This window comes from Boleophthalmus pectinirostris, unplaced genomic scaffold, assembly GCF_026225935.1.
Source record: "Boleophthalmus pectinirostris isolate CB_2022bp ecotype Guang Dong unplaced genomic scaffold, ASM2622593v1 HiC_scaffold_9, whole genome shotgun sequence".
Classification (NCBI taxonomy): Eukaryota; Metazoa; Chordata; class Actinopteri; order Gobiiformes; family Gobiidae; genus Boleophthalmus; species Boleophthalmus pectinirostris.
The window spans coordinates 25,045,433-25,070,848 of NW_026571541.1; the positions used below are offsets into that span (position 1 = coordinate 25,045,433).

Below are 25,416 nucleotides of genomic sequence, written 5' to 3' on the forward strand. Positions count from 1 at the left end.
CAAAAAAAATTTAAATATTAAGAGTTTAAAGGCACCATGGAGGCTAACCAACTATGTGGTAACTAATAAGTTTTGTTTTAAGTCCAAAAGGCACTTTCAAAATGTGAAATTCAGCTAATTGTTTTAATAACTTAGCAATGTTTCAGATTTTTTATAAAATTATAGGTCTTGTGGTCATTAGATAGAGCAAGCTTTCAAAATTTGAAGGTTATTTTTTTCTGAAAGTCTATGGGGAAAAAATGAATGTGAAATTTACTTGACAAACCAGGGGTGGGTGGTCACTGTTGAGCTCCATATGGTTACTCAGTAAATCGATGGCATATGAGTCTTGGTCAATTAAAATGTTTAAACTGACATTTTTTGTAGAATTTTCATTTACAATAACTATGCTCCATGCTTCCATACTCCAACCCTACTCCTGATTACATGGCATTACAGGTTGTTTCATAATATGTAATGACATTACATGCAACCAAATTTTCCCTTGAAACTTCACAATGTAGCTCTCTTGGCAGGTTACTGGAAACATCTTTTTACTGGACCAATCTGCAAATCAAAATCTGGCAGAGTGTTTGAACAAAACCAATTGCCCCAAGCTCAAAGTTCCTTCACTGCTGCTTCTCCTCTCCAAACCCTCATGTGTCAACTTTGAAAGCCAAGTGCTCCGGTTTCCGTCATGATGGACCCGCTGACTACTCTTTGGCCTTGGGAATGGCTGCTTTAGCACTGACAGCGCTTTGACTGATGGGTCTATGCGATGCTTATGTGAACAAAACCAGCCCAGACACCTGCCTCTCCTCCTCCTATCATCCAGCCCCTCATGAGGAGCCCCGGAGAAAGACCCTACCCAGCCCGCTATAATCCCCACTCCCATTCACCATCAGCGCTAATCTCCGGGCACCACCTCCCCGCGGCCACCTCAACCTCCCCACTCAAGAGGTGCACAAAAGCCCGCTCGCACCCCTGCCCCTCCCGGCACCCCTAACCTGCTCCGCCCATCGCCCCGACAGCAGGAGGTACCCAGCTTTCTAAGTCCCAAGGAGCGTAATCCGGAGGGGCTGGGATTCGGAGCAAACCCCAAAGGCTCATTGAGTGTTGGATAACTCTCTCGGCGATCCTAAGTCGTGCTGGCATTGTTGGCGGTGCTGAGAAGAGGACAGACACAAATGGAGTTGGAATTTCAATGTGCATAATGATTGAGAGAAAGAGACAGCGGAATATGGAGTGGTGGTCATCCAGGCGTTACAGGGACTGCCGAGGCGGAGGTAAAGGAGGAACTATACATGCAAATGCTATGGAAGAGTAGTCATTTTCTCTCAACTGTGCCACAATGGACAGACTGTTCGGAAGTGTGCAAACAGGTGGTTGTAACCTCATGTAACAAAAACATTTATTTAATGTTTAGAAGAAAACAATCATTTTCCAATAATGCACAAGGTTGCATTACACTACATTCAAACTAGACAGTGGGTGAAATGTCTTGCCAAAGGTCACAACAACACTTTGCACTAGAACTCACTGCTACCCAATCCCTGTATCATTCGTTCATTCATTTTTCAAAACAAAACCAAAAATAAGAAAACAATAAAACAACTATTTTCTTTATTATTTGTCCCCAAAACCAAAAAAAAAAAAAAAAAAAAAAATCATAATAACGAATAATGATTCTGAGTGAGACCAGTCCAGTCTCAGTCCTGGTCCCAGTTCTGGTCTCGGTCCTGGTCTCAGTTCTGGTCTCGGTCCCAGTCTGGGCCCAGTTTTAGTCCCGGTCTGGTCCCAGTCCCAGTTCCGATCTCAGTTCCGATCTCAGTCCCGGTCTCAGTCCCAGTCTCAGTCTCAGTCTGGTCCCGGTCTGGTCCTGGTCTCACTCCTGATCACCCGATAGTCTACATGGGCGTACCTCTGGGCCCGTCTTGATACTCAGTCTTGGTTTAGTCCTGTTTTAGTCCTGGTTCAGTCCGGCATCGCAGTTTAAGTCACGGAAATGGGAAACTGTTATCTGTTTTTGTCCATTATTAGTTTAAACACAAAATCGAAAACTGAAAAAACTAATTATTATCCATTTTGGTTTTGAAGACAAATAATGAAGAAATGTTAATAATAATATGTTTTCATTTTCTTATTTTAGGTTTTATTTTGAAAAGAAATGAAGGAATGATACTTGGATTCTACCCCACTACGGTAGCAGGTACTCCCAGCTGTCTCCCATCAAAGTACTAACCAGACCAAACCCTGCTTAGCTTCCAAGATCAGACAAGCACTGACAGCCAAGATGCCTGATTACTGATTCTAAAGAGGTTTCACAGAAAATAAATACACAGATCGACATGTGGACATTGATGAATGGACAGATAGCACAGATAATAGAGAGACCCCTTGACTGAAGTTGAAAAACACTAGGACATATGTGTTACAGCCTTTGGTTGGCCTTTGATTCAGTCATCGGTGGACAGCCTTACCATTTCAGGATCTAATTATTTTACCTCATTACTAATATGGAAGGAAAATAAATAAATAAATAAATAAAGATAGGTCTTAAGTATGTAGTTGCTAACCTATATGAAATTTGGCAGTGCTTTGGAGTTATTATCAAAAGTTGTTGGCATATGGAAATCCAAAAAAGGCTGGGCAGTGATTGTGAGCCTGAGAGATGAGGGGTTTTTTTTTGTTTTTTTTTGTCAGACACTACAATAAATTATTTAAAAAATAAATAAATCATACAACAGTAAACAGAGACTTTATCCCATGTTCCACTCTCAACTCCAACACAGTCAATGTTCTACCAGCCTCTTTCCTCACCACTCTGAAGATGCTTAGCCTCCTCCTCCTCCTCTTCCTCCTTTCTACTGTACATCTTATTTACCGGAGCGCTCCTTCCCATAACTCTCCATTCCTGTACCCATAAACCATTGCGAGTCTCATATCTCACTCTCCCCCTCTTATGAATAAAGTCCTGAAATTTATTGTGATGGCATTGAAGAGTAGTGCCCCCCCTCTAGGTGACAAACTCCCCCGGGCTCGTCAGCTTGTGGCGGTCCCCGGTCCACTCCGCACCCTCCATCACGGCCGTCCAGATGGGAGCACCCACTTTATCGCTCCCTGGTCGGTGACATCACCCCGCCCGCCGCATTGCATCGTGGGATTGATGATGAAAGCAAACATATCTATCTTAACTCAAATCAATTTTATTTTTACAGACCCCCAGCTCGCCGGTCTTATTGGCATATTGACGGTGCGTACGGGAGGGGCGGCGGGGGGTAGAGAGTGTTTTTTTTTTCGATGGCGTTTACCATATTTAATGCAAAAGGGATGTCATCACTGAATATCCGTTCTGAATAATGTGGCGTTTCATCATAAATTCTTTACAACTTATTTACTTAATGGAAAGACTTATGGCGGGCTGTCAGGGCGGTAATTAAACATGGTGATACAGTGCTGCGTCGCTAGCATCTCATCTCGGGCCCTGCTCCTCAACCCCCATACCCCCCCTCCCCAAACACACACACATATACACACATACACCCCCCCGCCACCCCCCATCTATCCGTCTGGCCCGGGACAACACACACTCCCACCTTTTTAAATACATATTATTATTATCCAAGACTCATAAATTACAGACAGATTGAAATTCATGATAATACGTCTTATTTTATTTTCTTCTATGGGAAAATAAGAAGAATATTGAGATCGTCCAGCTGCTTGTAAATCTCGTCTTTTGGTAAATGAATATTTGCTTTAAAATACTGCGCCATGTTATAGAGAAAGGCACATCAAAGAAAGAGTTTATTGAAAATATGTGGAAACTGAATTCCAATGATTTAATGATATACACTTAAGAGAATATTTACAGTTTTTATCCTATTTTTCCAGGCAATGATCTGTATTTCAAAGAGCAAATTCCACTAAACAAAATTTCGTATTGTTATCTGTGGTCTTTTGTGATGTGTGTTTGCTTTCAAATGCGAAAAACAGAGAAAATTAGTCAACTGGACTAAGTTAGAGAAGTTGAAAAACATCCCAAAGACGTTCTCAGTTCTGAAGCCAAACTGCAGGGGACTACATTTCCAACTATTAGTCAAGTCTTCCAAACTCAGCCTAGTTGCCTAATTCTAAAATTTTGCTAAAGGCTGCTGGATACTTGTGACTTTTTGCATTCATATTTTGACATTTCAAATTTTATGCAACAAAGACAAACAATTTTGGCCTGAGATTGTCTGAGATCCACAGTTACTTGTCCAGTCACTGTTGAAAAAAACACAAACAAACAAAAAAAACACAGAGAGACATAGAGATATCACCTAATTCTGAATTTGACAGGCAGCATTAGTTGAACTGCCATGGCCAAAAAATGAGAATTAGAAGTTAACGTCTTCTTGGCTTTCTCATAAACCTAAAACTGGTTCATTTTCACTCTTTTATTTGTTGAGCACACAACTTAATGAATCTCATATGCCCACAAAGGAACAATGTGCTGAGAGTGAAGAGTTAATTCCAGCCCTCCAAATTAGGGAGGACCCATTTGAGCAGAGTAAATGAGGCGGATTGTCTGTCTCCTGCTCCATAAAAGCTGAGCCACTGACACTGACGGAGGCCACACCCGACCTTTGACCTTGTCCTGTGACCCCGGCTTCGATCCCTTTATGTCGCTGACCAATATGTGATTTGCCAATGGCCGCTCGGGGTCCCTAACCGTGCTGAGAGAGGGATTTATGGCTTTTCATTTTAATTGAGTTAAGAGCAAGAAGCATGTCTGTTTTCTTTCAACTCCACGGGCCTGGCCTGACGTTACATCACTGGACAACAGCAAAATATACACGGAGAGTCCTGGTAGGTTAAATGTTGGATTGAGGGCAAAAGGGAATAAAAATGTTTGAAAGCTGGAAGACAGTTTTGCTCATCCAATACCTTGCATCAGAAACCTGACAGACGTTTGTTTGACAATTTTACAATGACACGCATCTTCATCCAGTTGTAATGATTGAATTGAAGTACTGAATTATTTGTTGGCCTATGTCCACAAACAACGAACTTTTAGTGTTGGGAATTTCAGAGACGTGTCAGAGAAATGAGAAGCGTGAAAGTTTATGTGTTTTCAGTCCACTTTTAGTAAGAATTCTGCATGAAGTTTTATAAATGAGACTCCTGTTTCCATAACAAACACTGGATCAAATAAAAAAAAAACTTGAAGAATTGAAGATGTTTTGCCTCATTGATTCTATTTTGAAGCTCAATAAGGGCTTCAAACTAGTTCCAGTTCAAAACCTGGATAACCACTTGCAAGATAAACCACTAAAACACAATTTGATTTGTTTTAGTTAAAAAAAGAAGAATTAATTAGGATTGTTTGATAAGGACTATAGTCGACAATACCTCTGCTGCTAAATGTGCTGTAATAGGGCATTATACATTTTCCACACATGATAAATATATGCAACAAAGATGCACAAAAGCACTTCGAAATACCATAATAAATGGCATTCTAACAGCTTTAAGTGTCCTACCTCCCAGCCTTGAGTGCGATCCAGAAGACACGACGTCTGCTCTCCGATATACGGTCCAAATCTTTCTCCAACCTCTACCTTTCTGTGAGTCCAGACACCCAACGCAGACCCCGAAACTGAAGACTCTCTCAGCTCAAAGTCCTCAGGAACGCTCAAGTCCTCCTGAGTCCAAACCAGGCCGTGTGAGTGGAGCTGGAAAGATGGTGAGATGTCTTCTTCAGACAGAGCAGGAGATGGCTGGTCTTCTGTGAGCGAGGAGAAGTGAGATGGTTGGACGTTGCCATTGGAGACACATGCATCGTCCAAGAGCTCGGCCGGATACAGGGCGAAGTTCTCATCTCCGTCACCTGGAAGAAAAAACAGAGAAGACTCCAAGTGAGGGAGATGTATGGTGGGTATATAGTAGAAACATTTTGCAAAAGTCCAAGGAGCAATACATGAAGTTCTTGGAAGTGAAGCAACACACTCGGTTGAAAATAAAAACATTTGGTTGAGAATAGAGCCCGACCTGATATGGATTTTGCTGTGGCCGATATGAAACCGATATAATGGGAGTTGGAGCTGCCGATAGCCGATATAATCGCCGATATATTTAGTGACGTAAAAATTCACTGTAAATGTTGAATTGTTTAAAAAACTTAGGTTTGGCTCTGGTGGATTTTAAATTGGGTTTATTTAGGCAACATTTATTGTTATTCTGCCTCTTTACATCATATTTACAGACAGTAGGTTGGTTTAATGGCATTTTTGCATCACATTCTAGACACTCGTGATGGGTATTCCAGTTCTTTTTAGAGAACTGGCTCTTTTGGCTCGGCTCACTAAAAGCTGCTGGTTCTTTTGGCTCCCAAGCGGCTCTTCAGATTGTTTTGTTGCAAGCAGGTCTAAAGCACGTCTAAAGCAGGACTGAACCAGGTCTAAACCAGGACTGAAAAAGGACTAAACCGGGACTTATTTATTTTATGCTAAACTACAGCCAAATATGCTCCTTTTTTTATCCTATGCACACGCAAATTTCTCAAAGTTTCGTTTTCAGCCGCTGCTGCTGTCAAACTACCACGAGTCTGCACACGGCGTGAAGAGAAAAAAAGTGAGAGAAAGAGAAAACACGACTCCCAGTAAGGATCAGGCTCCCGTCGTTCGCTTCAAAGAGTCGGCTCTAAGAGTCATTTCGTTCGCGACCGACCCATAACTAGTAAAGAAACAATCGCTATTAGCCTTTAGCCGTAAATACGTGCGCGCCGCGGTAATTAATTATATGCGCAAATGTCATAATTCACACGTCTATTCACAGCTCATTTACATATCAATGCAGGTCCAGTAACAAATATACGGCCAATATAGTCACTTTACAATATGCCAATAGAAAACAGCCTGTTTATGTGCGGGAGCTACAGCAGCTAACCCATACAAATGACCAAAACTAGCTTCAAAGTCGACATATTTCCAACACTCACCGCTCACACAGGCTCCTCCTCACATCACAAATCTGCACTAATAAATGTCCTTTTAATCCAGACTCAAACCGATTGTCCGTAAAAAGAAAATAATCTCAGTGTTGCGCACCGCTGCGGGTGTGAAAAAACGCACGTGAATGACGCGACTCTGTGGTGTGTTCAGGGACAGTATGGACACACACAGACAAATTACTCTGTAGATAAATACTGATGCGGAGCCACATATTAGGACTTTTATCTGTCTGTAAATTGGATTAAATGAACAGAATGTAGAGAGTCTAAGATTTTTAACGATGTATCACATGCCCACGTGAAATATCGGCCCCTATCAGCAAGCATATCGGCCGATAGCCGATATGCCTTCAGGTGCCCATATCAGCCGATAATATCGGCCAACCGATATATCGGTCGGGCTCTAGTTGAGAATAATAAATCTACCTTGAAAATTTCATCATCTTTTTTTTTTTTTTTTTTTTTTTAATTCAATCATGGTTCATAAAAAAAGGACTTCCAATAAACGACTTCCTTTTTGCTGCTTGCTGTAACTCCATTCACCTTCATTCACACTTCATCAGAATCATTTGGATAATTTCAGCTCCAGAACAAAAAGGTAAAAAGTAACTGTTAAAGCTTCATGACATCACAAGGTGGCCTTTTAAAATGTCATGTGAAGCCACCAGGACAATTTACAAGTCCAATTTGTGGAGAAGCAATTCTGCTAAATGACATTTTTCAAGTTATTTTTGAGCAATATAAACACCTGTTGAATACATAGATACATTAAATACATAATAGGTAGGCTTAATGCCACACTCTGGAATATTATGGGCAAAGCAATCATCATCTTTACAATGATTACGATAAAAGTGAAATTAAAAGCCATAAAACAATTTTTCTACTACAATAAAAGAGCTCATTGATTTATAGGCCCATATTATATAACTCGTATGTAGCTGGCAGCAAGTTTAGAGCGAACCATTAGAACACAATGGAATCAAGATGATACTCGCATGCACTAACCACAGAATATATATTATAAGATAATAATAAAGTATCAAAGCATATTCACATTTCATAGTTATGTTAAGAAGAAATATTGAGAGTCATTTAAATCTAGTTATAGAATGTAAAGTGTCCCATAAATACCAGATACCAGTCCACATAGCATTGCCACACAACTGTAATACAAATGTAATTGCAATCTGAGACGCAGCTTGTTTTCCCATTCATGTTCTACAACAATGACAAAGCCCACAAAGCAGCCCCTTGACCCTCATCCTATTTGAAATGGAAACACGAAGTTAGTGAAGCGTACCATGTCTTCTCGCAATAAAGATCCGTTCAAATAAACATCACAGGAAGAGCTTTTCAAACAAGAGTGTTTATCACGTGTTAAAACAATTTCTTTTTATTGATCGTGTCATGAAAGGCTGTAGATCACCACTTTCTTCTCAGGCCAGACATGCACTAGAAACTCAGAGAGCTCGCAGAAAAAAGCCATCTGAAGTTAAGTTGCGTTTCTACATTGTATGATATGGCTAAAGCGCAACAGCACAGTCTACACACTCAGTAAAACATCTTGGAGGCCATTTACTGTTAGCAGGCTTGCATCTCCACAAACTCGACTTTTACTTGGCCTGAAGGAGAGTCTCCATTTGTTTTGTTTCTTTTACTTGTGCCTCCACTCAATTTCATTTCTCTCCAGTGACTAGGTCAGGCAATACACTAGACAGTTTGCAAAAACCCCGGAAGTGCAAGTTCAGGCACCAGACAATCAGCGAAGAGCCATACATTCTGTGTTGGCAATGATTCCTGAGATTGAGGATTTAAAGCCGGAACAAAGAGAATGTTTGGTGAATTTTATCAAGGAGAAAGATGTTATTGCCCTTCTTCTTCTGGGATTTGGGAAAAGCTTAATATACCAGTTACCCCCGTTAGCGGTGCATTACATACATCACAACCAAATAGCAGTGATTAGTTAAATGAAAAAAAGTACCTGCCTACTGTTGAGCAAACAAATTCTAATGCTGAGAGGTCAGATGGTTTCTATGAAGTGAAACCAGCTGATGAATCAGGCTAGAAGGCATGAGCCACCTCTAAACGTTCTCTCAAAAAGTTTCATCTGTCACCTGTCTTTTACCAGCTCTACCTCTCAACCAGTCACAACCCTGTTTACTAAATTTCCATGTTAAATTTTCATGATCTTGTCATAGTATTGTGATATTACTGCGGTCTGTATACCAAATCATGAGGGACATCTGTAATTCCCAACCCTACTTCAAACATTGCTATAAAGCTTTCACCCAAGACCATACCATAATCACATAAGCTAAACCACATTGGTCTAACACCCTTCCCAATGTTCAACTGCACAACGTCCACATTATTGAATTGCATGTCCTGTCCGAGTATTTTCTCTCCGTAGCTGTACCTGACCGCTCTGTGAAACTATTGTGTTTGACACTCTCTGTGTGGGCCTGGCTGTTTGAGAAAGACTCTTAAAGGCTATGGAGATCCTGAAACCTGAAAGCGCGTAATGATTTTCAGCACTGAGACTGTGTAACGTGGTTAGAGTCCTGAACCAAGGGCTGGCCATATGGTGAGGGGACGAGAGCTTTTAAAGGTAACTGTATCCATCCATTGCCATTTCCCCTCTCACGCTGCTCTCCAAGTTTATATTTGATTTAGCGCAGAAATTCCCCCGCTTCACTGGACTCAACAAGCGCATTTCAGCTCATAAACATATACGTTTCTATAAGGTAAACTCCAGCCAAAAGCAAATATGCGATGTGCAGGGTTTTAAAAATTGTGGTTTCTTAGTGCAGTTGATGGATACGTCAAAGAGCGTGGCAGTGCTTGGACCGCGGGGTGGCCCAGTGAAGAGAATGCAGGCTAGTGTGCATGCTATGAGTGTGGGCATACTTAAAGCTCTGTTTATTTGTGCGGTAATGGACATGACTTCATCAGTGCGAGCTGACGCCCTTCATCAAAGAGGCCGCGAGGGCACTTGAGTGGGCAGAGAGGGGGGAACTCCGGCTGGGATCAGAGGATAAACTGCAAGGTTATCACAAAACACTGATAAGACAAGATGATTAGCGGATACTTTGATGTAGGCAAAGACAACAAAGAAAGAAAAAATGCACTGGCTTCCAATTTTATTTTATTCACTCCCCACACTTGGTACTACAATGTGGACACAGCTACCCAAGGACTGACATAGACATTGTTTCCATTATGTTTTTGACGACCCCCGATCACAGTCCTGACCAAGCCCAGCTCAAGATCTGCAGAAGGGTCCCACTCATCATGACAGGTTGGGGGATGGGTCAAATGCAGAATTTCTACTGAACATTTTGAGAATCTGAGAATTTCTACTAATGCTACTGAGACAACATCCTGTAGTACACCATATCTCACAGACTCAGACATTCATACTTTGACAAAGTAGAAGTTAGGTATCTTGGCCAACTGCATGACTGCAGTATATTCAATAGTCAAATCTGGGATGGAACAGCTGCACGTGCTGTTATTTGTGGGTTTCTGAATGAGGAAAAAATTGGTCCATTAGCAACCTTAGCAATCACTTAAAACATAAAATAGTACGCCTTTTGAATGGTAAAGTCCTCAATCAATGTGGCATGCAACAGGGAGCTGAAACGCGTGAATACGGCCAGCACAAGTACTAGAGTCACCTTTGAAAAAAAAAAATCTATCAGTTTTTCAGTTTCTTTATTACCATACACAGGGTACAATGTTATGTCTTTAATTTAATATAAATTTGAGCCCATAACTCCACTGACTTGACGTGCAATTGTAAATGACATTAGTCTTTTACTAAGGCACAAGACCTTCAAAGCACTTCACGGTTTAGTGCAATTACTTTAATTTACTTTTAAACATAGATATTATGTGTGTCTTTGTCTATGTATTAAAGGGCCAATCTCATGCTATTTACTGATCTAAGTTATAATGTTGTTTCCACATCAGAAACATACCTGAAGTTGTGTTTTATTTCATTCACAGGTTTAACACATAAACCCTGCATTTCAAACCGAAAAGACTCGTTCCACCTTTTGATGTCATGAGGTAATACAGAAAATACTCCGCTGTGTTTTTAAACTTTCACAAGAATCATTTGGATAATTTCAGAACTGGAATTTACAATCTCTGCTAAACTAAAAGGTAAAAAGTAGGTGCTAATTTGAAAACTGCATGGCTTTTGGAGATGTAGCCAGACCAATAATGCAAGGTTACTCAAACATGTGTAAATGAAACAAAACACAACTCCACGTATGATTTTGATGAGGAAACAACATTCTAACATGGTTTAAAACTCACAAAAGTTCATTTAGCATAATATAAACCTTTAATACCACAATGTAAATGCATTCAAATTCTTATTCTCAATACCAAATTCATTAATTCCTATTAGGAGTGAATAGATTTTTGTGCGGTGCTGTTATCTGCATGGGTAGAATGCTCCTCACCTCTGCCACAAGGTGTTGGATGGAGCCATACATCACAAGATTACCGCGAGCAGCGAGCAGGCCCCAGTCATCAGGGAGTGAATTAAACATGATAGAAAGAGCTATTCATCACAGTGACAAAGCCCCTAATGGAGGAGTGACCCAGGCCCCACCGAAGGGACGCACCCACGGGACAAACTGATACACATGTTTACAAAGAGCAATAACGTACCTGTGGACAGAGGCTTCCCCAGTGTCAGGACAGGGACCGGTGAGTAAAGGCTGGCTAATAAGTCATCATAGTTATCTTGTCATTTGACTTATAATGTAGTGATTTATTAATATGCATGACTGCACCCAAAAATGAAAATTATTATTGTTACTGTAAACATTATGTAAAATATCTTAGGATTTCTCATAATTTTACATCATAAGTACAACTAAAACAGAAAATAAATAAATAAATAATAGTAAATAAATAAATAAATAAATAAATAAAAATACAAATAAGAATTGTTGATTTGTAGAAAATATTCCTAACTGGCAACATAAAAAAAAAAAAAAAAAAAAAAAAAAAAGATAAATAAATAAAAATGTAATTATCAAGTATCCGAATAAACATATTGTTATTATTTTCCAAAAGAAAGTTGAAAAAAAAATAAAATAAAATAAGCAAATAAAATAATTTCACTAAACTATGAACTCATGTGCTCCTGTTCCTTCAACACAAGATGAAACATGATGCTCCACAAGACAAACGTGTCATATTGGGTTTTAAATTGTGAACAAATAACAAAATTAAACCAAAAATATTCCCACATTTGTTCAGAGTGACATGACAAATCAACAGTGCGCACCCTCAGCTCCCCACTGTATAAAGAGTGGGACGTGCTCATTTATCACCGGGCAAAGGAGGACCCAATGCACTGATCACTTCATCACCGCAGATTCAGGAGGCTAACGCTACACTGATGGGGCTTTAGACGGGGAAATATGGAGATGGACTTTCACCTCCACATGACCGGGGGGCACTCATGTATCCGTGTCTGGCTCATGTGCGCCGTGTGATAACGGCCCGAGGGGTGAGTGGGAGGGGGGGTGGTAGAGGGTGATGGAGGGAGGGGGTGTCTGGAGGTACGGGTCAAACATAACCACACATGATCCCCCGCATTAGTCTTCATTCAAAATGTGAAACTGCACTATTCATCATACGCTCTTTAGACTGGTATCTTTTTCTGTATCTTTACAGCAATAAAGGATTGTAAATTAAATTGCTGTTGGAGTATTTTTGTTTTTGTTTGTTTGTTTTTACATTCTATTCAGCAGCATCTCAAAGCATCAACAAAGACTTAAAACTAATAAACTAATATTTTATTAAGAATGATTCAGGGTGAATAAGTACTTAAAAGTACACTGTGTAATTTTCTGGTGGAGGGTCCGCCACTTGCTTATCTTGCCATGGAAATGTTATTGGTTTGTCCAGAATGTTGATCAGTATTAGCCAGGCTGGCACGACCTAGTGCCTCCGCTCAATTTCATTTATCTCCAGCGACTAGGTCAGGAATTGGAATACACTAGATGGTTTGCGAGAACCTCGGAAGTTGTAAACCGTGCACCTGCCAATCAGGGAAGAGCTGTGAAGCCATGACGTCAAACTCAAGCGCCTGTCTGGGTCCCTTTTGTGGTCCAGCACAACAGTAAACAAAGCATCGAGATGGATGTAGACGAAGCCATACATTCTGTGTTGGCAACAATTCTTGAGATTGAGGATTTAAAGTCAGAACAAAGAGAAGGTTTGGTGAATTTTATCAAGGGGAAAGATATTATTGTCCTTCTGCTTACAGGATTTGGCGCATTACATACATCATGACCAAACAGCAGCGATTGGTTAAAAAAAGTACCCGCCTACCGTCAAACGAACGAATCCTTATGCTGCGAGGTCAGATGGTTTCCATGAAGTGAAACCGGCTGATGAATCAGGCTAGATCAGTATGGCAATAAACTACAATAATTCCCATGGAGACAAGCCTGCAGTGCCTCTAGGACAAGTACAGGTCAGATCTGTGATGAGGCAAGCTCACTCACTGTTGGAATGGATGTTTTTCATAGTATTTTTGAGCAGTGATTTTTGAACCTGTAATTGAAAAAAAAGAAAAGAAACATAGATAACTACTGTGAATCCTTTCAGGCAAAACTATAATATCTCCATGGAAACAAGTTTGTGGTGAACCCCCTATCACAGAAAATATTATTTGCTAAGTCTGAATCATTCTTAATAAACTCTTTATTAAGGCAAATTAAGGTTTATTATAAAGTGGTTGTGTGGTAACAGGATAATCAAGGGCCAATCTCCACTGGTCTAACTATGATTTATTTCATTTTGCTTACAAACTGAAGCACATTCAGTGTAAGTAGGGTCTTTAGTTTTTACAGTGTTGGCATGGCAATCAAAATGCACAATTGTCCAAGCCAGTATAGCTCCATTCACTGCAAGGAATCTTTTGGTCTGGAGTACTGGCATGCCTTTGGGGTGAGACGGCTCATTGTGGCTTTCCCCAAAAACAAACAATAATTAATTATCTTCACATTGGATTCATTTAAATGCTTTTGTGGCTCCTGGCGGATATAAAATGGCGGTGGTTGATATGCTAAGCGCCGTTAATTACAGTGCATCCATTGGTCCCTGAGCTGAGTCTATAGCCGTGTGTGTGGACCCCTCAGGAGGGCCAATAAGCTTCCTCATTAACTCTGCCATTGTGTTAAACAGAGCCTGAGCCGGGCTTTGGGGGGCTTGTTTGGTCTAGGGGTTGACTTGGAGAAACAAGGGGAATGGCTGATACAAACTGCTGTAGCTATGGAAGAGGGAGGAAAAAAAAAACTGAATATTTTTGTTTGTCTCTCATACCAACTTTTAGAATATTTGCTTTGGATTAAACTCAACTAATACGAACTTTGTAATACAGTAATAATTAATTTGGATAGTGGCTGGACAAAATAAGACATGGTGTAGAACTTTAAAGAAGTTGTCATCTGTGAACCTTTGCTGTGAGGTACCCCAAGGATCATGTTTGGGACCTTTATTTTTCTCACTGCACATGATTTCCTTATTTTCCATTATCAATAATATATATCTTTTTTCCCATACAGTCACTGCAAGAGCCATGTTTTTTTTTTTTGTTTTTTTTTTCAGTAATACTGCGCAGTTCAAAGCCAAAATTACATGATGAACTATAGCCATGTATTCCTTTTAGAAAAGTAACTGTAGTACCAAATAAAAAAGTAACACTAGCCATTTAGATACTGTGTCAGAATCCATGTATCATTCGTTAGTTTGTTTTTTTCCAAAACAAAACCAAAAATAAGAAAATGAAAAAAAACAACTATTTGCTTCATTATGTGTCTCCAAAACCAAACTGAAAAAATGGATGATGATTCATTTTTTTTCAGTTTTCGATTTTGTGTTTAAATGAATAATGAAAAAAAAAAAAAAAAAACAAAAAAAAACAAAAAAAAACAGATAACGGCTGCTTCCTGTTTTTACAACTTAGACTGCAATGCCGTACTTTTGTGCTACATATGAACTGAACCAGGTCTGAACCAGGACTAAACCAGGACTAAACTGGTCGCCGTCCTGGTCGCAGTCCTGGTCTGGTCCCGGTCTTGGTCTGGTCCCAGTCTGGTCCTGTTCTCAGTCCTGGTCTGGTCCTAGTTTTAGTCCCGGTCTCCATCCTGGTCTGGTCCCGGTCTCAGTTCTGATCACCCAACAGTCTAAGTGGGTGCACCTTCGGGCCTGCCCCGACACTCAGTCCTGGTTCAGTCCTGACATGGTTTAGGCCTGGGTGAGTCCTGTTTTAATCCTGTTTTAGTCCTGGTTCACTGATGTTCAGTCCTTATGCTGCGCAAAAGTCCAGCATCACAGTTTAAGTCATGGAAACAGAAAACGGCCGTTATCTGTTTTTTCCATTATTCATTTAAACACAAAATCAAAAACTGAGAAAAACAAATCCTTATCTGTTTTTTTCATTTTGGTTTTGGGGACAAATAATGAAGAAAATAGCAGGTTTTTTTCATTTTCTTATTTTTGGTTTTATTTTGAAAAACGAATGAACGAATGATACACTGATTGTATCTAACTAATACCCATATATTTTCTATCAACGCTCACCTAGGCAACCTCTAATGAACCAAGCATCACCCTAGGAACCCCTGCTCTAAACAACCTCTTAATTAACGACCTCATATTGTCTTGTGTTTTTCACTGCAGTGTTAGTCAACTACACCGATCCAAATGGAAAACAGTCCATTAGGGAGCTCTGGGCCCAGTTATCCAATTAACACTGCACAACAAGCTGCAACTTTAAGCCACTGCCACATGCACACACACACACACACACACACACACACACACACACACAAGGACATCTCATTAATTAGCATTAGCGTTGATTAATAATTGTGGTAAATGGGCAGCTCGGATGGTAGCGGCGGCGCACAACAAAGACGTGAGTGGATTTATGGGGGGATTTTAACATGTTCCTCACAGGCCTGACAAATGGCCTATTAATTATCTAATGTTGTCTGACAAGAGCCACTTGATAAAGATGTATGTTTGGACAGGGCCAGGAGGGGACGGGGCCGCAGCGGAGAATGGGGTGAGAGAAGGAGAGAGGTGGAGGATGAGAAGAGGAAAAAACAGATGGAAGGACTATCTGCATATTTTGTGACTGTAATAGAGACGTCTAGCAATGTTTGAATATGAATTTCAGTGACTTGAACTGAAAATTATGAAGTAATAACAAAAAAGCAATGACTTTTAATAAAATGTTATGCAAATATTAAACCAAAAAGTTGCAGTTCAGGGTTATCATCAACATTATGAGACTTTTCTGGGTCTTATTACATCAGTTTAAAAGTTCAACTATGATCTGGGCTGAACCGATATTAGGAAGCTGATATCTGATCCAGAAAATGTGTCAGTATCAGATCCGTGCAGCCCTAATGGAGATGTTAATGCTTTACCCAGGTATGATGTACAATATGCCACTGAACTATATACGTTTATAGAGACAAGCAGTGGTGTAATGGGGATTGTTCAAGTGACTGAACCAGGACTTAATGAGGACTAAACCAGGAATAAACCAGGAATACACCAGGACTAAACCAGGACTGAACCAGGTCTAAATCAGGACTAAACCAGGACTCGGATTTGAGAGAGAACCCCGAGCCCATGGAGCAGGGTGTCCGCAAAGTGCGATCAGGCGACCTGTCCTTTCACCTGCAGTTACCCGACAGTCTGTGTGGGCACATCTCTGGGCCCAACACTCAGTCAGTCAGTCAATAGCTCCGGTTTGACATTTAAGTTGTAGCTATTTTATATTTGTTAGTTTTGTTTTATATCTCACGTCGGAAGAAATGGGTGGATGGCGTACTCCTGCGTACCACGCCCACCACACCCCTGGAGACAAGCATGTAAAGTCAGATCTGCGTAAGTCAGATAAGTGGAGATTCAAGCCCTTTCACAGTAAGAATCCTTGTTTTTAAGCAAATTTAAGGTGAAAAATACCATTAATGAAATAAATTCTAGATAGATTTCAGGTAAACAATAGCAGCAAAAAAGCAAGTAGCATTTCTGCCGCCAAAAAGATGTGTGTCTTTAACTTAATATAATGATACAATACATTGCATTTAAAGGTCATATATTACACAAAATTGTGAGCTTTTAGTTCATGTTAAAATGGTGTTGGCTCATAAAAACATACCTGGAGTTGTGTTCTGTTTCATTCAAACATGTTGAGTAATCCTTTATTACTGCTCTGTCTACATCTCCAAATCTTAAAATTCTCAGTTTCACCTTGTGATGTCATGATGTGGTAGTTTTCAGCTATCTTTTATCTTTTATTCAGTAGAGATAAGCAATTCCAGGGCTGAAGTTATCCAAATAATTCCAGTGAAGAAGTATGGAGTTTGCTTCCTGTATTACCACTAGGGGTGTGCAAAATTATCAAAATATCAATATATACTGTATCGCTTAATGTGATGATACAGTATCGAAATCATGGACTGCTGTATCGATATATTGCCAAGTGTATTTTTTGGTATATTTTACTCAATTATTTTGTTACAGTGCTACAGTTTTGTTTTTCGTTTAGAGGAAGGGAACTCGTTTATGTGACACATTTGACATTTTCACTGTTTTGATGAGTGAAATGGGTGTGTTTTATGCAAACTTTGCACAAGAAGTGGTTTAACAAAGACTTTTAGTATCACAGCCACGATTTAGCCTTTATTTGTACTGAACCGTATCGAATTGTGGCCTGTGTATTGAGGTATGTATTGTATCGGCAACTTCTTAATGATACCCAGCCCTAATTACCACGTGACATCACTCCTGAACTCCTGAATATGCAGAGTTTGTGGGTTAAACGTGTGACTGAAATAAAACTCAACTCCAGGTACGTTTTTGATGAGGAAACATTATTACATGATCAGAAAATAGCATAATATGGTAAAATAATACAATACAAAACATTTAGTTTTTGAATCATGTATACAGCTCCTCACATTTCATTACTCCTCCTACTTTGTATGTGCACGCAATGGTCAGACAGCACACAGCAGAACTCACTTTTCATCCAGCCTCTTCTACATTTGTATCCAAGATGAATCACCAGGCTTTTACGTGTGTGCTTGTTTGGGACATAATCAATATGGAGGATTTATAAAGCACATTTGTTGCTAATGAAATGCAAATGAATGAGGCCATAGTGATCTGACAGAACGTAACACACACACACACACACACACACACACATACTTTACAGTGCATGCTAAACCACAATCAATATCATCAACCAAAGCCTTCCTCTGCCACTTCATATCATTACCCCATAACAGCATATGGGCCGTCCAGTCCCAGTGCTGAGTCTAATATTCCGAGTTTATCTTCCCTTCACATGTTGACAGGTGTTCCAAAGTGGGATGCCAGTTGCCAAAGGATTTTTATGATGGTTTTAACCCCACATTTGGTCTAATGAGATGAGGATCCCAGTCGGATGCTAACTCAAGCCTGTCAGAAGAAGAAGTGAACGCAAATGCAAGCGCCATTCGTACTGTTAAAGGTGCACTAACTTTTTGGTTGGGGATCTGTCACCTGCTTGTTTCTATGGAGATGTCATTGCTCTGCCTGGAATGTTCCACAGTATGACATTAAACAGCTTAACCCTCTCCAGGCAGGCGTTGCAGATTTGCAACAGCTAAATTCCAATTACCTACTTACTCCACATCCATATTTTATGAGCTTTTTTTACTCAGGAGCCTTTTCTCCCATCCATGCTGATAAACGTGGACGATGCAGACTGTGCAAGAACGGCTCCACGCAAACGGCCTGCCAGAAGTGCAAAATACTTTTTTTGTTCACAAAAGTTAAAAAAAGTCAGGATTGTATATTACTACCCCATATTATAATTTTCCCCAAATATCAGATTTTTCCTGATACTAAAAATTTATTTGAGCCTGAGAGGGTTAAAACTACCTACAAAAACAGGCATTCTGACTGTGAGTGGGGTTGCCTCTCCACAGATCTCACCTGTAACTTTGTCTGGTTTGGTCTTTATGATGATAAATAGTTTTAATAGCATACTGTGAAACCAAACAAAGCAAAACAAAGACTATCCACCTAAAAAGTTACACAATACACCTTTAAAGCATGTGTAGTCAGCACGTCAAACTTGCCCACACACTGTACATATCACATTGGAATTGGGCTTAAACACAACTAAAATAAAGTAATTCTACCATCAGGACTAAACTGGGCTTAAAGGGTCATTGTGCAACTTTTCTGGTGGAGGGTCCATCACCTGCTTGTCTCCAGGGAGATGCTATTGCTTAGCCTGGAATTTTCCATGGTATGACATTAAACATACACACAGGATTTATTCATCACGGATGTTTCTGTTGCTCAAAAAGACAATCATTCTTAATGTGAATAGGGACGACTCTCCACAGATCTGAACTGTAATGTAGTGTAGTGCTGTGACCTGCTTGTCTTCCTTGTGATAGATAGATTTAATTTATACTATAGAACATTCAAGACAAAGCAATAATATTTCCCAAGCTGGTGGCGGACCCTGAACTAGAAAAGTTACACAGGGCACCTTTTAATTATGATCAGAAAATTTGAATATACTACTACAGATTTTTTTCTTTGTTTATTATTTTGCAATAACCTGTAGCCTTTTAAGTACAGTTCACAGTTTTAGTACATAATTTCTTAAAAAATTACTTCTACCATGGATTTTAAAACAATTAAAATGGCATATTTAACTGTCAGTCAAACCTTTTTTAATTTTAATCTTCATGATTATTTATGTTTTGATTTGTTTTTATTATGATTTTAATGTATTTCTTATTCTGTAAAGCACTTTGAATTACTTTGTGTACGAATTGTGCTATACAAATAAACTTGCCTTGCCTTGCCTTGCCTCAACAGAAACGGTTTAATAACTTAGCCATTTATGAAGATCCAGAAACTGATTTTAAATAAAATTATAGGTCTTGTGGTCATTAGTTACCACGTAATTGATTAAACCTTATCAGAGGCTTATCAGAAAGGCTATGGGAAAAAATAATGGGAAATGTACCCATAAATGTATGTTTTGGAACCAGGAGCGGGCTGTCACTGCTGAACACGGACACAGTTAACCTTACTAAATATGAATTAAAATCATCACATTTTGTTTGACTAGTTTGTTCACACTGTTTGCCAACCAGGGAAATAATAAGGTTACAAATGACAAATAAAAGCTCCTCATATTCTACTACCTGATTTCTTTGAACAACATAGGAGAATAAATACAAATGATTCATCTTCAACTCTTCATATTTTTGGTTTGCTGATACATTCTTTATTACTTTTTATAAGTGCATATATGTGTTCATTTTTAACCTGAAGAAAGTCTGACCTAGCCAAACCTATAACTTAAATTCACACGACCCTGCCATGGCTACGTCTAATTACCAAAGAAAATAACGTATTGAACTCAAAGATGTAACATTAGTGCTATTAAACCGTATTTCCTTTTCCTCTTTAGTCTTCCACCTTTTTCTCTCCATGTCGTGGCTAACTGCCATAGGGCCCTAATATAATTACGGCTCACAGTTGTGCACATTTGAGAAATTGATTCCTTTGATGAGATGTGAGCAGAGGAAGGCCTGGGCAGAGGGGAGAGAGCGCTGGCTGCCAGGACCCCCCTCCCTCCTCTCTTCCTCCCCCGCCTCTGTCTACGGCCCCCTGGGTACCAAACCACCGATTCAGCCCGGCCTGGTCGTTAAAAGAAATGATAGCATATGTGCTTTGTTTAACTTTGATGTCTTCATAATGCATTACACAATTAGATTGATTTGACAATTTCCATTATACTTGATAAAATATTTATGCAGCGCGAGGATGGGAGTTCTTATCACAGGCTGCGGCACAGATGGAGCAGAGGCAAAGGAGCCATCAGTCACTTACAGGCTTCTGGGCAATATTACCTGGCTGCTTAGATGTAATTCACCACATAAAAAGTGTATTTGTGAGAGTGCATTGGAGCATGCTAAAACACTTGTTTACTTTGTGGTAATCACGAGTGAGTGTATTTAGACTGGAGACTTCTACCAGTGCTACTGGCTCAATCAGCTGCATTCTTGTTCCCAAAGAATATTTAGGCAGCCTTACACTTGGCAGAGGAAATTCAGCTACATTAAAGACTGTACTAAAGGGCCTGTACCCAATTTCTTCCATGTACACTGCCAGTCAAAAGTGTGGGCACACTTTTTCAAGTATGTTTTTCCTTTATTTTTATTTTATTTACATCCTGGCATTTCTTGACCCTAACATGGCACAGCTGTGAAGTGAAAACCAATTCAGGAGACTTCATTAAGAAGCTCAATGAGAGAAGGCCAAGGGTTTGGAGCACTGTCAACAAAACCAAGGATTTTTTTTTTTACTACATAATTCCACATAATCTTGTATCATAAATTTTATGTCTTCCATATACAAAATTTAGAAAGTAGTAAACATAAAGAAAATGCAATTGTTTAAAAAGAATATGTGTCCTGCAACTTAGAAAGTTTTTTGTTGGACACTAATCAGGTAGTGTATCGTTAGCATGCTAGTTGTCATTAGCATTGCATGACAGCAAACACTTCTCTCTGGTGTCTGAAAAGCCTCACAGTGGTGAATAGGATGTTTGGAATGCATAAGGTACAAGTGAGGAGTAGCTCTGGACCACTGCAAACTGTTTAAAATGAACTAGTTCTGTTTTTCATGTTTTAAGACAGTAAAAAACTATCTAGAGCAGTTATTTTGCTCAAGATGAATGTACAGTTTTAATACAGGCATTTCTTATTTGTTTGATCCTGTTACAGGTGGCTGCGACTTAAGCAGGACTTAAGCCATAGTGACAAGTTCCACTATTCACCCACACAGTCATGTAGCAAATGGGCAATTCAGAGTCAGCATTTCAAGTTGGATGCATTGGCTCCCACATCACATTTTGTGCCTGCTGTATTAGACCAGGCCTGGCTCATTTATGATCTCCTAATTGTATTACTCCTTTTGTGAATAAAACAGTAGAATGCCAATAAACCATTTGAGACTCCTGAGTTTCCTCTCTCACACCCAGGACATGGCCCGGTGTCCCCCTTTCCTCCCTCACCCTCTCCCCTCACCCTCCCTGTGCACAGCCGCCCCACATCCATCACAGCGCAGAAATGTAAGGAGCCAAATTGGCCTCATCTGTCTCAATGTTGGATGCAGATGGAGTTTGTTGAGCTCGGGGAGGTGCAGTTAGTCACCCCTGCTGCCCCCGCCCCTTCAATCTAAAGGCTTAAGCCGCGCCTGGACGTGCCCGCCTCGCCACTCTGCGCTGCATTACAGGGCCAGGCCCGGGATGAAAGGGCCCTGCCGGCGAACTGACCACTGCACTGGCCACTGCACTGACCACTCTCCCTGTTTCAGTCACTGTTACTACACTGGTGTTTTTCATCTTTGTTTGTGGCTCTCCTTCTCAGCTGTGATCATACTCCTCTGTCCACAGCAGTGGTCACAGCGCAGACCACAGCCTGCTACAGACAGGCCGCTCAGAGCCAGCTCATTAATAAAGGGCCTAAATAGTCTCCATGCATAAAACATGAAGCGCCGTGCCACTGCGTAATGAACTGCTGCTCCATAATTGCATCTCAGAGCCGTAAAATGAAGACAAAATATTTGAAGAGGGATTCTGTCACCTCTCTGCAGATGCAACACTAATCATAGGCGTTCGCCAGGGCCCTCGGGGTCTCCCCCTGACAGAGAGCAGGGGCTAAACGCCCAGGGCGGCCGCACGGCTACACCCTCCTGCTAATGGGACATAATTGAATAATTGCTGATTAGAAAATGGAGGAGTGAGAGCTAATAGTACAACAGTGTCCAGTGTGTTATCTGGAATGATCCCACTGGGAGTCAGGAGAGGGCAACCACAAGGGGAAAGGGAGGACAACATTTCATCAGATCACACATTCATACAAAGTTATTAGTCTGGAACTAAACAAACAAACAAAGCAATACATTATTTGTCCATTATATTCCAGTTTCCTCTCCATGCAGTGTAATGAAATGCCTATCAAAATAATGTATATACATGTAACATTATGTAATATTGATGCACCTAAACAACAGGGATGAAATCTCAGCTAGAGGCTATAGGTAAAGACAGCGCACCCCCACACAGACAGCAGACAGATGCACATTACACACAGTGTGACAGCTCCACAGACAGCAGGCCTCTGGATGAGAGATTGGAGTCCCACCCAGGGGTGTCACCCAGACAGTTAGAGAGTGGCCGCAGTGACAGGGTGCTGCGCTGACATAATGAAGGTGCTGTGGCTGACAGGGGGGTCACTTGTGATCACACTGGCCGCTGGGGGGTACACGGACATGTATAATGAATCCCACCAATGACAAATGGCCCTGAGCGGTGGACGCAGGCATCTGACAAACTCAACTCATCTCATGGACACCTCACACACGGTCAAAGATGAGATACGATTGGACAAGGGCTACACCTGATCAGTATTGAAGCAAACTTTTTTTTTTTTCTTCTACTTATTCCTTAAGTCAGTGGGGTCTGTCCTGTCAAAGTGTATTTTTCAGACTGTGACTTGAGAGGATTTTATCCTGAACGCCCTTCCTGTTGCAACCTGCCACATCCTGTGAACAGTTTATTTATTTATTTATTTTGCTACTTATTTAGAATTTATTATTACCATTTATATTTTTGCTCTTTGTTATTATATTATATTGTGATGTGTGAGCTACTGTGTCTGTTTATGGATAAACAATAAAATTTGTCTCAGTGTAAGTTATCAATTTTGATGAAGTCCTGGGTTTGATTTTTAGGCCTAACAGAGTTTAATTGGGGTCACTATAAAACGTACACAATTCACAAAATCCCACAGCAAAGACAGTCTCATGTCTTGCTAAAGATCCGTGGGTGCCCATGCTCCTGACAGGTAGACCCAGCAGCATTGTAGGATGGGTTAAATGGAAAAATGTAGCTATGGTCTTTTTGGAGGGCTGTCATAGAGCTCAGGGTTGAACCATTATTGAGAAAAACCTGAGATTAGCAGTGCAAAATGTCTATGTAAATGCATTAGCTGAAACAATATAACAAAGTAAACAAAAGAGCCATGGAACATAAGCAGTATGGGTCACTAACATAGACTGTATATGGAAATGGACACAGCTAACACTCCCTTGTCCACGTCTTTATACGGTCTATGGTCACTTCTGGGAAATACAGTGTCAGAATACTTTGCATTAGCTTACATGAAAATTCAGTGTATGACGACACAATCCTGAAGTGATCTAAAAATATGCAAATCAAATACAAATATGCAGGCCTATGTTCACAGTAACCAGCATTATAAAAATCCAGCAATTCAATGAAATCATATATCAAACTTTATTACACCCTGGATAACAGACATTTGGGTTTAGACATAAGACATTTGCCAGAAAAAATCCTTATTTCTGCATTCAATCAACACCTCACTCTTTTGCAACAGAAAAAATACAGTGAAAAGACCATTGACCACCTACATCTAACCTGACATTTCTTATTTAATATTTATGGATTTGAATCTAATTTGTCCGAGTGTTGCTTTTCCACTGTCGGGGTCTATGGGCCAATTCCACCTTCACTTTGTAACTCCACTTGTTACTTACAATAAAACGGTGAACTGCAGACACTTTCCAAAGCATGAGACGACATGTGGAACGGACTGGGACATGTGAGGGCCCGGACAGGATGTTTGTTTAGTGATTGTAGGAGGGCCAGAGCTGAGCCGTGTACCCAAGCAGGAGAAATCCCCCTCTGAGAAGTGAGACTGTTTATGTTATTTGTTATGCATGTCAATTTCCATGGATTTAGGAGGTGATTTGGGCAGACAATACATAGAGCTGGCGATGTTGTACGAAATGAGCAGATGTATATGGAAGTGAGATATAAACATTGAGGGCCATTGTGAGAAAGCAGTGTGAGACTAGAAAGTGTTGATGTAGTGCATATAGGTGTATCAAGGCTAGATGGTAATTCCCAGCAGTGCCATAGGAAATCATCTCCTGTGACTGAATGGAACTTTTGAATCAGTGTTATTAAGAATTAGCCATTTTAAACTCATATAAATCACTATAAACAAGCTGCTCATTTACTATTTAACCTATTAAAATAAGTTTGCTTAAACTATAGGTTTTGTGATCATTTTTTTTTTTTTTTACACTTCAAATTTATGTTCAATAGAAGGTGTACTTAAAGCAACACTCTGTAACTTTTTGGAGGCAGCATCATCTGTCTGATTACATGGAAACAGAAAAGTAAAACCCTACTTTGGAACATTCTCTGTGGACATATATATAACTGATCGCATGATGTAGAATATAATTAGTCAGGCTGGTGCCACCTAGTGCCT

The 25,416-nt window shown here is 40.2% G+C and overlaps 1 protein-coding gene across 1 annotated transcript in view; it reads right to left on the reverse strand.

Moving 5' to 3' along the window:
* mecom (MDS1 and EVI1 complex locus) overlaps positions 1 to 25,416 on the reverse strand; it is a 243,544-nt gene that overhangs the window by 154,834 nt on the left and 63,294 nt on the right. The window contains exon 2 of the mRNA XM_055147905.1: positions 5,505 to 5,851. Coding sequence (XP_055003880.1) covers positions 5,505 to 5,851 — 347 coding nt within the window. The remainder of the gene's footprint in view (positions 1 to 5,504; positions 5,852 to 25,416) is intronic.